The 15,204-nt window shown below is 37.4% G+C and overlaps 1 protein-coding gene across 2 annotated transcripts; it reads left to right on the forward strand.

Annotated features, from left to right (window-relative positions):
- The first annotated feature begins 6,709 nt into the window (after positions 1-6,709).
- On the forward strand, positions 6,710-15,204 carry LOC113644697 (BEN domain-containing protein 5-like). Of its 2 annotated transcripts, XM_047801875.1 has the most exons (7): positions 6,718-7,147; positions 9,789-9,898; positions 10,115-10,430; positions 10,579-10,715; positions 11,274-11,487; positions 14,320-14,450; positions 14,953-15,204. In XM_047801875.1, exons 1-7 carry the CDS (start codon positions 7,108-7,110, stop codon positions 14,992-14,994), a joined length of 990 nt encoding a protein of 329 aa, XP_047657831.1. In that variant the 5' UTR covers positions 6,718-7,107; the 3' UTR covers positions 14,995-15,204. The 2 variants fall into 2 exon arrangements, 1 of the variants encoding a protein (XP_047657831.1); XR_007138168.1 differs by lacking the exon at positions 14,953-15,204 and having other exon boundaries at positions 6,710-7,147; positions 11,274-12,105; positions 14,320-14,451.

Here is a 15,204-nt window from a genome sequence, read left to right on the forward strand (position 1 = left end):
TAGCCTATTATGCATAGTTTCTGCGATATGGCATTTCAAAATCGTCGCCGACACTGAACTGGGGTGTGAAAAGCATTCCAGCTAAAATCTCAGCTCTGGAGCATGATAGAGGCACACTAATTATACCAAAATGCTAGTTTTGACCCCCCTTTTCACATAGTGAAAATTTAAAAAGATCAGACGACGTAAATTTTTTGGTCAAAAAAATGCTCAAAATGCTAACCCGGCGGGTCAACGAACTTTTGGCCGAAAATGGACCCCAAATCCGATTCTCACCAAATTCACTATACGTGTCAGGAAACTCAATACTAACTTGGGGTGAAGTTTTTTTTTAGCCTATTATGCATAGTTTCTGCGATATGGCATTTCAAAATCGTCGCCGACACTGAACTGGGGTGTGAAAAGCATTGCAGCTAAAATCTCAGCTCTGGAGCATGATAGTTGCACATTAATTATACCAAAATGCTAGTTTTGACCCCCCTTTTCACATAGTGAAAATTTAAAAAGATCAGACGACGTAAATTTTTTGGTCAAAAAAATGCTCAAAATGCTAACCCGGCGGGTCAACGAATTTTAGGCCGAAAATTTTCCCCAAATCCGATTCTCACCAAATTCACTATACGTGTCAGGAAACTCAGCTCTGGCGCATGATAGATGCACATTAATTATACCGAAGTGTTAGTTTTAACCTCCCTTTTCACATAGTGAAAATTTAAAAAGATCAGACAACGTAAATTTTTTGGTCAAAAAAATGCTCAAAATGCTAACCCGGCGGGTCAACGAACTTTTGGGCAAAAATGGACCCCAAATCCGATTCTCGCCAAATTCACTATACGTGTCAGGAAACTCAATACTAACTTGGGGTGAAGTTTTTTTTTAGCCTATTATGCATAGTTTCTGCGATATGGCATTTCAAAATCGTCGCCGACACTGAACTGGGGTGTGAAAAGCATTCCAGCTAAAATCTCAGCTCTGGAGCATGATAGAGGCACATTATTTATACCAAAATGCTAGTTTTGACCCCCCTTTTCACATAGTGAAAATTTAAAAAGATCAGACGACGTAAATTTTTTGGTCAAAAAAATGCTCAAAATGCTAACCCGGCGGGTCAACGAACTTTTGGCCGAAAATGGACCCCAAATCCGATTCTCACCAAATTCACTATACGTGTCAGGAAACTCAATACTAACTTGGGGTGAAGTTTTTTTTTAGCCTATTATGCATAGTTTCTGCGATATGGCATTTCAAAATCGTCGCCGACACTGAACTGGGGTGTGAAAAGCATTGCAGCTAAAATCTCAGCTCTGGAGCATGATAGTTGCACATTAATTATACCAAAATGCTAGTTTTGACCCCCCTTTTCACATAGTGAAAATTTAAAAAGATCAGACGACGTAAATTTTTTGGTCAAAAAAATGCTCAAAATGCTAACCCGGCGGGTCAACGAATTTTAGGCCGAAAATTTTCCCCAAATCCGATTCTCACCAAATTCACTATACGTGTCAGGAAACTCAGCTCTGGCGCATGATAGATGCACATTAATTATACCGAAGTGTTAGTTTTAACCTCCCTTTTCACATAGTGAAAATTTAAAAAGATCAGACAGTGTAAATTTTTTGGTCAAAAAAATGCTCAAAATGCTAACCCGGCGGGTCAACGAACTTTTGGGCAAAAATGGACCCCAAATCCGATTCTCGCCAAATTCACTATACGTGTCAGGAAACTCAATACTAACTTGGGGTGAAGTTTTTTTTTAGCCTATTATGCATAGTTTCTGCGATATGGCATTTCAAAATCGTCGCCGACACTGAACTGGGGTGTGAAAAGCATTCCAGCTAAAATCTCAGCTCTGGAGCATGATAGAGGCACAATAATTATACCAAAATGCTAGTTTTGACCCCCCTTTTCACATAGTGAAAATTTAAAAAGATCAGACGACGTAAATTTTTTGGTCAAAAAAATGCTCAAAATGCTAACCCGGCGGGTCAACGAACTTTTGGCCGAAAATGGACCCCAAATCCGATTCTCACCAAATTCACTATACGTGTCAGGAAACTCAATACTAACTTGGGGTGAAGTTTTTTTTTAGCCTATTATGCATAGTTTCTGCGATATGGCATTTCAAAATCGTCGCCGACACTGAACTGGGGTGTGAAAAGCATTCCAGCTAAAATCTCAGCTCTGGAGCATGATAGAGGCACACTAATTATACCAAAATGCTAGTTTTGACCCCCCTTTTCACATAGTGAAAATTTAAAAAGATCAGACGACGTAAATTTTTTGGTCAAAAAAATGCTCAAAATGCTAACCCGGCGGGTCAACGAACTTTTGGCCGAAAATGGACCCCAAATCCGATTCTCACCAAATTCACTATACGTGTCAGGAAACTCAATACTAACTTGGGGTGAAGTTTTTTTTTAGCCTATTATGCATAGTTTCTGCGATATGGCATTTCAAAATCGTCGCCGACACTGAACTGGGGTGTGAAAAGCATTGCAGCTAAAATCTCAGCTCTGGAGCATGATAGTTGCACATTAATTATACCAAAATGCTAGTTTTGACCCCCCTTTTCACATAGTGAAAATTTAAAAAGATCAGACGACGTAAATTTTTTGGTCAAAAAAATGCTCAAAATGCTAACCCGGCGGGTCAACGAATTTTAGGCCGAAAATTTTCCCCAAATCCGATTCTCACCAAATTCACTATACGTGTCAGGAAACTCAGCTCTGGCGCATGATAGATGCACATTAATTATACCGAAGTGTTAGTTTTAACCTCCCTTTTCACATAGTGAAAATTTAAAAAGATCAGACAACGTAAATTTTTTGGTCAAAAAAATGCTCAAAATGCTAACCCGGCGGGTCAACGAACTTTTGGCCGAAAATGGACCCCAAATCCGATTCTCGCCAAATTCACTATACGTGTCAGGAAACTCAATACTAACTTGGGGTGAAGTTTTTTTTTAGCCTATTATGCATAGTTTCTGCGATATGGCATTTCAAAATCGTCGCCGACACTGAACTGGGGTGTGAAAAGCATTGCAGCTAAAATCTCAGCTCTGGAGCATGATAGGTGCACATTAATTATACCAAAATGCTAGTTTTGACCCCCCTTTTCACATAGTGAAAATTTAAAAAGATCAGACGACGTAAATTTTTTGGTCAAAAAAATGCTCAAAATGCTAACCCGGCGGGTCAACGAATTTTAGGCCGAAAATTTTCCCCAAATCCGATTCTCACCAAATTCACTATACGTGTCAGGAAACTCAGCTCTGGCGCATGATAGATGCACATTAATTATACCGAAGTGTTAGTTTTAACCTCCCTTTTCACATAGTGAAAATTTAAAAAGATCAGACAGTGTAAATTTTTTGGTCAAAAAAATGCTCAAAATGCTAACCCGGCGGGTCAACGAACTTTTGGGCAAAAATGGACCCCAAATCCGATTCTCGCCAAATTCACTATACGTGTCAGGAAACTCAATACTAACTTGGGGTGAAGTTTTTTTTTAGCCTATTATGCATAGTTTCTGCGATATGGCATTTCAAAATCGTCGCCGACACTGAACTGGGGTGTGAAAAGCATTCCAGCTAAAATCTCAGCTCTGGAGCATGATAGAGGCACACTAATTATACCAAAATGCTAGTTTTGACCCCCCTTTTCACATAGTGAAAATTTAAAAAGATCAGACGACGTAAATTTTTTGGTCAAAAAAATGCTCAAAATGCTAACCCGGCGGGTCAACGAACTTTTGGCCGAAAATGGACCCCAAATCCGATTCTCACCAAATTCACTATACGTGTCAGGAAACTCAATACTAACTTGGGGTGAAGTTTTTTTTTAGCCTATTATGCATAGTTTCTGCGATATGGCATTTCAAAATCGTCGCCGACACTGAACTGGGGTGTGAAAAGCATTGCAGCTAAAATCTCAGCTCTGGAGCATGATAGTTGCACATTAATTATACCAAAATGCTAGTTTTGACCCCCCTTTTCACATAGTGAAAATTTAAAAAGATCAGACGACGTAAATTTTTTGGTCAAAAAAATGCTCAAAATGCTAACCCGGCGGGTCAACGAATTTTAGGCCGAAAATTTTCCCCAAATCCGATTCTCACCAAATTCACTATACGTGTCAGGAAACTCAGCTCTGGCGCATGATAGATGCACATTAATTATACCGAAGTGTTAGTTTTAACCTCCCTTTTCACATAGTGAAAATTTAAAAAGATCAGACGACGTAAATTTTTTGGTCAAAAAAATGCTCAAAATGCTAACCCGGCGGGTCAACGAATTTTAGGCCGAAAATTTTCCCCAAATCCGATTCTCACCAAATTCACTATAGAGCATTCACTGGAGCATGATAGATGCACATTAATCATACCAAAATGTTAGTTTTAACCAGGGGCAGTTCTAGACCTTTTTTAGGGTGGCTTCAGCTCCCCTGTGTGTGATCTCAGCCACCCTAAATCTATAATGATAATTTTTACTTTCATAAGTAAACAATAAAAATTACATTAAAATACAGGACATGTTATCGATGGTACAGAAAATTATTTATCAGTTTGATCCAAGAGTGATTTTTTTTACTCTGCTTTTACATGTGTGCTTTGTAGTTTTTCAAAAGTGTGTCTTCAGATGTCTGATTATAACAAGGAGAGAACAAAATTTGCCTACCACTATACCAGAAGGAGAACTAATCTCAATAAAAATATATTTGCAAAACTATGGAACAGTTTTTCTTAAAACACATACAGTGCATTATAGAAACGATTTCAAGCAAATGAGCAAAACAAATATGATGATGTTGACCAAGCAGTTATTCTTGTGAAACATGACTCGTGTCTACGTCTAGCAGGTGGTGGTGTGTATTCCAAACATATTCAGCAGAAGTCTGCTGTGTTCAGTCTGTTGCTGTACACTGTTTTGTTTCTGCAACAGCTCAAACCCAGACATTATTCATCACAGGCTTCCAACTTTACAAACACAACATTATCACTCACCTGCTATCTGCTGTCAGTACACATGGCGGAACGTTCAGCTGCACATGGCGAGACTTATAACAAACCACAGTGCATTTATATTAACCTGCTTGACTTAACAGTGAAGAATACAAGTATTCTGGAGGGGAAAAAAGACTCACTCCTTTTGAGATTATACACTGACAAATGCAAGTTCAGACCCGAAATCGGTCTTCTTGCCTGGGAATACATTTCAACAGATATCTCTTCGATGAGATTTGAACAATTTGTCTACAATGATTGGGTAGATTAATTCAGTATCTGCTTTATCTTGGTCAAATACACGATAGATCAGGAGTCTATCCAAAGAACACAAGGCAGGAATACACACTGGCGGGCATGCTAGTTCATCAGCAGACATCATATGTGTGCCCACACACATACACACACACTTGCACACTCTTTCACACATAAGGGCAAAGTTAAGTAGACAGTTTACTCTACTAATATGCAAAGTTCTACCCATTAGCAAACAATAATATTAAATAACAATGTGTATAAAATATCCAGACATGGATTATTACATGGACATAGTACTGTTTATGTCTAATTTACTAAATACTGAGCTAAAGAAACACAGTTTTTGTCTAAAATGTCTTATTGTGCTGTAGCATTTCCTCTGCAGGCTACTGGAATTAAGAGGCCCAAACTTCCAGAATGACTTTGTGCACAAAGAGATCTCAATAAAGACAAGGTTGGCAAAGGCTGGCGTGGAAGAACCTGAGTGTCCTGCACAGAGCTATGACCTCAAGCCCACTGAACACTTTTGGGATGAATTAGAAAGCACACCATGCCTCCATGCCTCCTGTGGATAAATGAACACAAATAACAATGCGCACTCACATAGCTGCTTCACAGAAATATATATATGCAGGATATAAATTTTAAATGTATTCATTTATCTCTAAGCATTAAAAGAAGTGAGAGTAGCAAAAAAGCACTCATTGCCTTCGCTGAAGATTGGAGGTTATTATAACAGTAAAGAGGGAATAAAATATATAAGATAGTGTTAAAAAATTAAATGCTGATGTAATGGTCAGGTGTCACCAAATGCTTGTCAAAATAATGTATATAGTGTATACTTTTACATTTCTAGCATTTAGCAGTCACCCTTATCCAGAGCGACTGACATCTGATTTTTTTTTAATACAACTGAGCAATTGAGGGTTAAGGGCCTTGCTCAGGGGCCCAACAGTGGCAGCTTGGTGGTTGTGGGATTGAAATCACAACCTTCCGATTGGTAGCCCAACACCTTAACCACTAGGTTAAGTATATATAGTATGTATATATGTTTAATCACTTAGATAAATAATATGTAAATCACATAGATCTGTAATATTAAATGTCTTTTGCCAAAAGAAGAGAGCATAAACATAATGGTTTACATGTTAGATGATGGTAAACATTTCATGAAAACAATAGACCTATTGCCATTTGTGTGTTTGTATTGATCAGGGAGACAGATGACCCTTTAAAATGTATTCATAAGGCAAAATACAGCAAAAAAACAAAACAAAAAAAACAAACAAAAAAAAAACAACAACAACCAGAAGTTTTATACAGATTTTTTTTTTTTACATCTTACATATGCTTCCCTGTGTGTAAAGTATATCCATGTGCATTGTATTCAGTCCTTTCCGAAACGTCACTGTTTCAGTTCAGCTATTTTTCCATGTGAAAAGCTGTTGGTTGCTTTACTCTACCGTACCATTAGGATTAAACGCGACCATCCATTAGGAACCATCGGGAACCATTAAATACCATCAGTGCTCCATTACAGACCATCAATGTTACATTAGAGGTAACACACTGTAAACACTGAACTATGTGAGTGTAGCGGTGGTAGTGAATGAGATGTGTGTTAGGATGGTGTGTGTGTGTGTGTGTGTGTGTGTGTGTGTGTGTGTGTGTGTGTGTGTGTGTGTGTGTGTGTGTGTGTGTGTGTGTTTACAAAGCGCAGTTGGACGGATGACTGGGATACAAAGAGCAGAGACTTGTTTCTGCTGCAGCTGCACGCGCTGATGTCCCTCTACTACACTATTTAAGGTTATCAAATCAAACGGAAGATCTGTTTTATTACACTTTAAGATGTCGCGCCGAAAGCAGACAAAGCCGAGTCCTCTGGAAGGTAAGCACAAGGATACTCATTTCACTCACGCTTTAGATTAAACAATGAAGCGGAATGGAAAATAATATAATGGGAAATACTCTGTTAGATTTTTAATGTAAACCAACTTCCGGCCAGGACTGACCATTACAAAGAGTCTGACCTGACCATTATAGAGTCTGACCTGACCATTATAAAGAGTCTGACCTGACCATTATAGAGTCTGACTTGACCATTATAAAGAGTCTGACCTGACCATTGTAGAGTCTGACCTGACCATTATAAAGAGTCTGACCTGACCATTATAGAGTCTGACCTGACCATTACAAATAGTCTGACCTGACCATTATAGAGTCTGACCTGACCATTATAAAGAGTCTGATCTGACCATTATAAAGAGTCTGACCTGACCATTACAAAGAGCCTGACCTGACCATTTCAAAGAGTCTGACCTGACCATATAAAGAGTCCGACCTGACCATTATAAAGAGTCTGACCTGACCATTACAGAGTGTGATCTGACCATTATAAAGAGTCTGACCTGACCATTACAAAGCGACTGACCTGATCATTATTAAGTGTCTGACCTGACTATTACAGAGTCTGTCCTGACCATTATAAAGAGTCTGACCTGACCATTACAAGTTTAAAATGGTTCTTTTTTTGCATGTTTAAAAATGGTTCTTTTTTATTTTCTCAAAAAGTTTTAGTTATGTTTATAATTGTTTATGATGGTTATGTTCATGATTATACTTGTAGGTCCATGATCAAGAGACTAACCACTGACTATGTGTTAGTTATTACTGCCTGAACTGGTCTTATATGTCATTGCAATGTCAGTGCATTTTCCGAAATAATTGTTTGCTAGTGGTTGGTGAATTTAAGTGTCAAATTAGATAGCTAGCTAGCTAGCTAGATAGTTAGATAGATAGATAGATAGATAGATAGATAGATAGATAGATAGATAGATAGATAGATAGATAAAATCTAAATAAAATTGTAGAACTTTTATTCAAAAAACACTTAATTACCCTAACAATCTGTGGTGTTGTTTAAATCTTTATAAACTTTTCGAGCTTGTGAACATGACAGCTGATGTTTTGGAGACAAAAAGTAATTTGTGATTTTATACAAGGGAACATTACATAACATGCATAATAATCCAGCAAAATCAATAAATGTCTCATTGATTCATCTTTAGTGCTATCAGTAATAGATTGTGGAATGCTGGAATATAACAGGGATAAAGTGTTCTGGATAAAACCTGTCTCTGGGCACCATTTACACACTGATTCAAACCATTCTCTGTCTAGAACAGCCAGTCCAACTGGCTTGTTCTTGGAAGGGTGGAGGAAACCTGGAGATCCCAGAGGAATTGGAGAACATGTACAAACAACAAATGATTTCTCTGGTTTCCACCAACCTTCCATATGAGCTCAGGATCAAACCTGTGAGCATGGAGCTGTAAAGCGGCAACATGCATGCAAGATGCTTATCCTATTACACGATCCCGGAAATGCCAGATATGTGATATTTAAGCATAAATAGTACTTCTCAAATGTAAATTATTATGCAGTATTGTCTGTTTCTGTTCACTGGTCAATTTGTGCACCAGACAAATTGTTAAATCTGATGGTTATGTTTGTGATTATACTTGTAGGTCCACGATCAAGAGACTAACCACTGACTCGATGTGTTAGTTATTACTGCCTGAACTGATCTTATATGTCAGTGCAATGTCAGTGTTGCATTTCTCCGAAATAATTGTTTGTCTGATTAGCTGCTCTCACGTCATTATAATAACACATCAAATGGACCATGCATTAGAAAGCAGGAAAACCTCTAATGGTCTCCATCTCCATTAAGGCTTTTTGATCATGATGCCCGCTAATGGTTCTTACTGACATCCATTAGATTGTTGCCATTAGTATATTGTTCCACTATTTTCTAGTATGGCTAATGGTGGTTTCCCAATTGTTGTTTTCATTAGTCTAGTTTCCATTAGAGTGGTGCTTTTTCCCCCCATCAGGATTTAGAATATGGCTCATTCTTCTGTCTTTTATGTATGATAATATCACCAGGCATAATTCATTGAGCTTTTTCTGTCAGGTTCTTATATTTTCCTTCATTTTATTAGATATAGCCAATTTTTAAACCTTTGGTCTGCTATGATTTGTACCGTGTTTGTAAACACACTTCTTCGTTTGGGTGATGTGAGAGGGCTGGAGCATAACAGACATTTGGTCAAGAATTTGATTACAAACCGAAATGTTTAGACTTATGGTCCCTCTTGTTGTGGCGTTCATTCACTGTGTAAGGAAATCACACTTAGCTAGCACTGTTTTGACATCTTTAAGAAGGCTGTTTGCTAACCTGGCTACTTACCCAATTGGATCTTTGCAGGAAAAGAGCTGAAAGAATTAGTAAGTAAAATAAAAATAAGCATTTTCCACATCAGTTAGGTGATTTATACATATTATACATGAATTATACATATTTATTTTTTAAAAACGTATACATAAGTTTTTAAATTTGACCCAAAAGCACTTTGGCAGTTTGTCAGAGTAAAGCCACAGGAAAATATATAATAAGTGTGTGCATGTTTGTGAATAAGCAATTTAAAAAAAAAAAATTTTTCAATTTGGAACTGTGTGTATTTAAGATCATGAAATGGACTTCGAAATTTCAAAACTTCCAACTCCATACATGGAAAGTGAGGAGGAAGAAAGATTACTGCCTGATGACTGCGAGTATTACAGTGAAAGCTCCGAGGTAAAACCATTGGACAATCATAATACTGATCGGTTATTACATGTATATTATACATTTTAAATTAATATGAATTTATTATATCTGATAATATTTGTTACTATGTCTAACTTTGAATTCCTTGAATAATAATTAAAAAAAAACATGCTGAATTTAAAATAGAGAGGAAATGTTCCATCAAATGAAATGGAGTTTATTGTTCTCTCTTGTGTTCCACAGAGAGAGAGAAAGAGCACAGTGGAGTCACAGAAAATCTCTCTGCTGGATCTCATGAAGAAACAGATCACTGTGAAGAGACAAAGGGATTTCTTGGACAGTGATGATGAGTCTGTTGTTTCATATAAACTTTACCAGGAACTTCAGGATAGTTACATAACGCTGAAAAAACGTTTCAGAGAGAAGGACGTTATTATTGCGGAAAAAGACTCGGCAATCAGGAAGCTGAGCGAAAAGTGCAGAAGGATGACGGTGGAGCTGGATAAAATCAGACAACTGAATATTTGCCTTCAAGAACAACTTTTTTTAAAAGAAGAAGGTTTGAAAGTCTTTTTTTTCCTGATAATCTGTCAGTCTGTTTGTGCAATATACGTACAAAATAGACTAATCACAGTTAGATTTAAATATATTTTATACTAATAATAGTAAAATATATATAAATGTCATATAATTATATATTGTCACAGGACCACAGCCTCAACACACAATTCACACAGAAAACACAGAATGTTTGTATGAGCCCTATGAAAAGGTATTGGTTCCTAAAGTGAAGGAACTTAAAGAACCCCAACCCGAGGATCTCACAGAGAAGGAGTTTGGGAGGGTAAGCTGTCATTCCAAGTGTTTTTTTAGCTGCTATCATTCATATATGTGTGGCAGTCCTGGAAAACCCATCATATGTCACCTGATCTTGACTGAAGTTAAACCCAATGTGGTTTTCTGCTGTTGTAGCCCATCTTCCTTTTACTGTACCTTTCCTATCAGATCAAACCAGTCTGGCCATTTTCTTCTGACCTCTTTCATCAATGAGCCGATTCCAGAAACAGCCGATTCTAAAATACAAAGATAATATTTTACTCACACTGATGTTTGAGGTGAACATTCTCAGAAGCTTTTTGCCTGTATAGTATATATATTAAATATATTGTTCGGGTGCTACTACATGGCTGATTGGATATTTGTATGAATGAGCAGAGGTTCCTATTTAAGTAATCATTAATATAAAGTTAGTTATGAAGCTAAATTTCACCATGTGACAGGTTTTTCCTAAGCCACCACACACACTACAGTATATGCCCGGAATACTTCTGTTAAATAACTGCACTGTACTGAAAAATGGCATTAAATTTTAACTCTAATACTATAATTAACTTTGTTAAAGGTGGCCCTTGGACATGGGGTGCATTTGGACAAGCAGAAATGGAAGGCCATTCAAAGAATGGATTCTCATTCTAAGTTTTGTAAGTCATTGGCTGTTGCCATTTGGGGCCTTGAGACGCTAAAGGAGAGGAGTGTGACCGGATCCAAATCAAATGCCATCAAAGGGTCGGTGGCAAAGCCTCCATTATCACCTGAGAAAGTCGGTGTTATTAGAGGTATTCAATTCAATTCAATTCAAGTTTATTTGTATAGCGCTTTTTACAGTAGACATTGTCTCAAAGCAGCTTTACAGAACATAAACATATAGCAGAAGGTAAACATAAGGAATAATAAAAGAAATAACGAATAATAAAAGAAATAATGAATAATAAAAGAAAAAGAATTAACAGAATAAAAATTCAAGATTATTATTAGATATATATAGTTCACAATCTGTATGTATTTATCCCCCTATGAGCAAGTCTGAGGTGACTCAGGCAGCAGTGGCAAGGAAAAACTCCCATAAATTGGGAAAGGAAGAAACCTTGAGAGGAACCGGACTCAAGGGGGACCCATCCTCATATGGGTGACACTGGGGGTGTGATTGTAATATACAGTCAAACAAATGTTGTATTGGTGTAAGGATCATGGACTTCAGATCTCCTTAGTATCACAGAGTCTAACTGGAGATGTCTCAGGATTCTTAGAGTCGGCCTCGGCTCAGTGGACGTCCAAAGGCTTCATCCAACAGAGGACGTTGGGAGCTGGTACAATGTCTGGATGTTTCGGGATGGGTTCAAAGAGAGAAGCAGTGGAGAGGGATTAACATATCTGCTGTTCATAAAAATGTGCAGGTCTGATATACTAGTGCATGATATTATAGGATGTATTATTTGTATGCCTGACTAAAGAGATGAGTTTTTAATCTACATTTAAACTGGGAAAGTGTGTCTGAGCCCTGAACACTATCAGGAAGACTATTCCAAAGTTTGGGAGCTAAATAAGAAAACGCTCTACCACCTTTAGTGGACTTTGATATTCTGGGAACTACCAGAAGTCCTGAGTTTTGTGAGAGATTGTTCAGAGAGCATGAAGGATTGTAACGTGTTAGAAGACTAGTTAGATACATGGGAGCTAAACCATTAAGAGCCTTGTACGTAAGTAGCAGCAGTTTGTAATCAATTCTAAACTTAACAGGTAGCCAGTGTAGAGATGATAAAATTGGGGTTATATGGTCGTACTTTCTTGTACTAGTTGTTCTGGCAGCTGCATTTTGTACTAACTGTAACCTATGTATTAAAGATGCAGGACAAACAACTAGTAATGCATTACAATAGTCCAGTCTAGAGGTCATGAATGCATGAACTAGCTTCTCAGAATCAGAGACAGACAGGATGTTTCTCAGCTTGGCAATATTTCTAAGGTGGAAGAAGGCTGTTTTGGTAGTATGGACGATATAATTTTTAAAAGACAAGTTGCTGTCTAATATAACACCCAGGTCTTTCACTGTCGAGCTACTAGTAAAACAGTACATCCCTCTAAATGGAAGTTAAGTTGTGAGAGTTTCTGTGCACTGGTTTTTGGACCTATAAGTAGTATTTCTGTCTTAACGGAGTTTAACAACAGAAAATTGCAGTTCAACCAGTCTTTTATCTCTCAAAGGCATTGAGTTAATTTGGACACTGTGGCTCTTTCATCTGGTTTTGATGAGATATATAACTGTGTGTTGTCAGCATAACAATGGAAACTAATCCCATGTTTTCTAATAATGTTCCCTAATGGAAGCATGTATATCGAGAAAAGCAGAGGTCCTAGAACTGATCCTTGAGGGACCCCATAATTAACGCAATAAACTGGAGGATTCACCATTTAATTCTACAAAATGGTATCGATCAGACAGGTTGGATCTAAACCAACTTAAAGCCTGTCCATGAATACCTGTGTAATTTTGTAAGCGATCTAGAAGAATGTTGTGGTCTATAGTGTCGAATGCAGCACTAAGGTCAAGTAGAACAAATAAGGACATACAGTCTTGGTCCGAAGTCATTTGTAACTTCATCAAGTGCTGTTTCTGTGCTGAAAACCTGACTGAAACTCTTCAAGGATGTTGCTCTCCTGTAAGAAGGAGCTCAGTTGAACAGACAACCTTTTCAAGTATTTTAGACATAAACGGAAGGTGTGAGATAGGTCTGTAATTTGATAGTTCATTTGGATCTAAGTTAGGTTTTTTGATGAGTGGCCTAATAACTGCCAACTTGAAAGACTTCGGGACATAACCTAAAGATAAAGAGGAGTTAATGATATTAAGAAGAGGCTCACCAGCTTTATGTAACACTTCTTTCAGTAGTTTAGTTGGGATGGAGTCTAGTGAACATGTTGTTGATTTAGCTGTAGTAATAAGTTTAACTAACTCTTCCTGTCCTGTACTTGTAAAGCTCTGTAAATCCTTAGGTGAGATTGTGTCACTAGTTGCTCTCATATGTTGAGCGTCACCTATTTTATTCCTGATACTTTCGATTTTATCAGTGAAGAATCTCATAAAATCCTCACTACTGAACTGTGATGGAATAGTGTGTTCAGATTTCTGTTTTTTTGTTAAACTAGCCACTGTGCTAAATAAAAACCTGGGATTGTTCTGGTTATTTTCTATGAGTTTGCTCAGGTGCTCAGCCCTAGCAACTTTTAGAGCCTGTCTGTAGCTGGACATACTGTCCTTATACGGAATTCTAAAAAGGTAGTTACGTGTTACCTTATTATATTAAATTCAAATTCACATTTTATTTGTAACATGCACAGTGGGAAATGTAGTGAAATGCTATTATAAAGTAATATCTATATTTAGTGGATCTTTAATAAAAAAGGATTTTCTGGTATAAGCTAGAGCATGTTCTCTGAAAATCCACCAGTGAGCAAAGCTAAATAAATCTATAACATGCGCACTGCTCTGAATGACTTATTCACCATGCCACATTGAATACTTACTTCCTGTTAACTTTGTAAAATATATGGCTTTAGTGTTTCACCTTCTAAGAATGAATTTGATATTTGTATTGATTTTCTTGAAAAAGAATGCCTGAAGGAACGACTCCAGCAGCGTGGCTATCAGAAGGAGGAAGTCGATGGACAGCTGCGATTGGTTCGACGTTTTCTCTCTGAGAAAATTTGCGACATCAAAAGGAAAGTCAGTATAAATTTAGAGGTGAGATTTGTTTAGAGCTATATTGTGTTCCTCTTAGGGATGCAGATTAAACGATACCTGAGACTGATCCTGCACTGAAGACCTCATAGCAACAGGGCCAACTTTTGTCCAAATTATGAGAACAAAGTCAGGGACGGTTGACTGTTTATTGCAGCAGACATCATTTTATCACTATACCTTGTGTTATATTCATGCTTTGGCCCTTTGGTAATGTTCGGGGCAGTTTCACTCAGGATCATTTGTGTAACAAAATGTACTATAATAAAGAACTGGTGGCACAAATCTAGAAAAAACTTTGAAATGGAACAATATTTCAATTACTGTTTATTGTTTTAAACTTATATTTTAAATTTTAAATATATCAGTGGATGAGATTTAAAAATCTCCAGAGTGTCACACCAGTTTTGGGTCCAATGCCAGTGTTCAGTTTTGTATTAGTACATTCCTAGTTCCTAGTTGATCATGTCCAAAGGCCTGTTGTTCACCTGCTTTATTGTTCCAGGGTACCAGCCCCTCGACCAGTTCACAAGTTTCTCAGACCTGAAGATTCACCACACATTACTACCAGGTGATACAAGATCATGACTACAAAGGACTGTGAATGACTGCCATGAAGAAAAATGTCCTCCATTAATTATTTTAATTAATGTAATATTTTATTTGCTATTATGGAACAGTTCTGTATAAACCACACTTATTAAATGTCATGCACATTAAATCAAAAGGCTTTTGAATTCTCAAGCCTGATTGGTCA

The sequence above is a fragment of the Tachysurus fulvidraco genome, chromosome 16 (genome assembly GCF_022655615.1).
Source record: "Tachysurus fulvidraco isolate hzauxx_2018 chromosome 16, HZAU_PFXX_2.0, whole genome shotgun sequence".
NCBI lineage: Eukaryota > Metazoa > Chordata > Actinopteri > Siluriformes > Bagridae > Tachysurus > Tachysurus fulvidraco.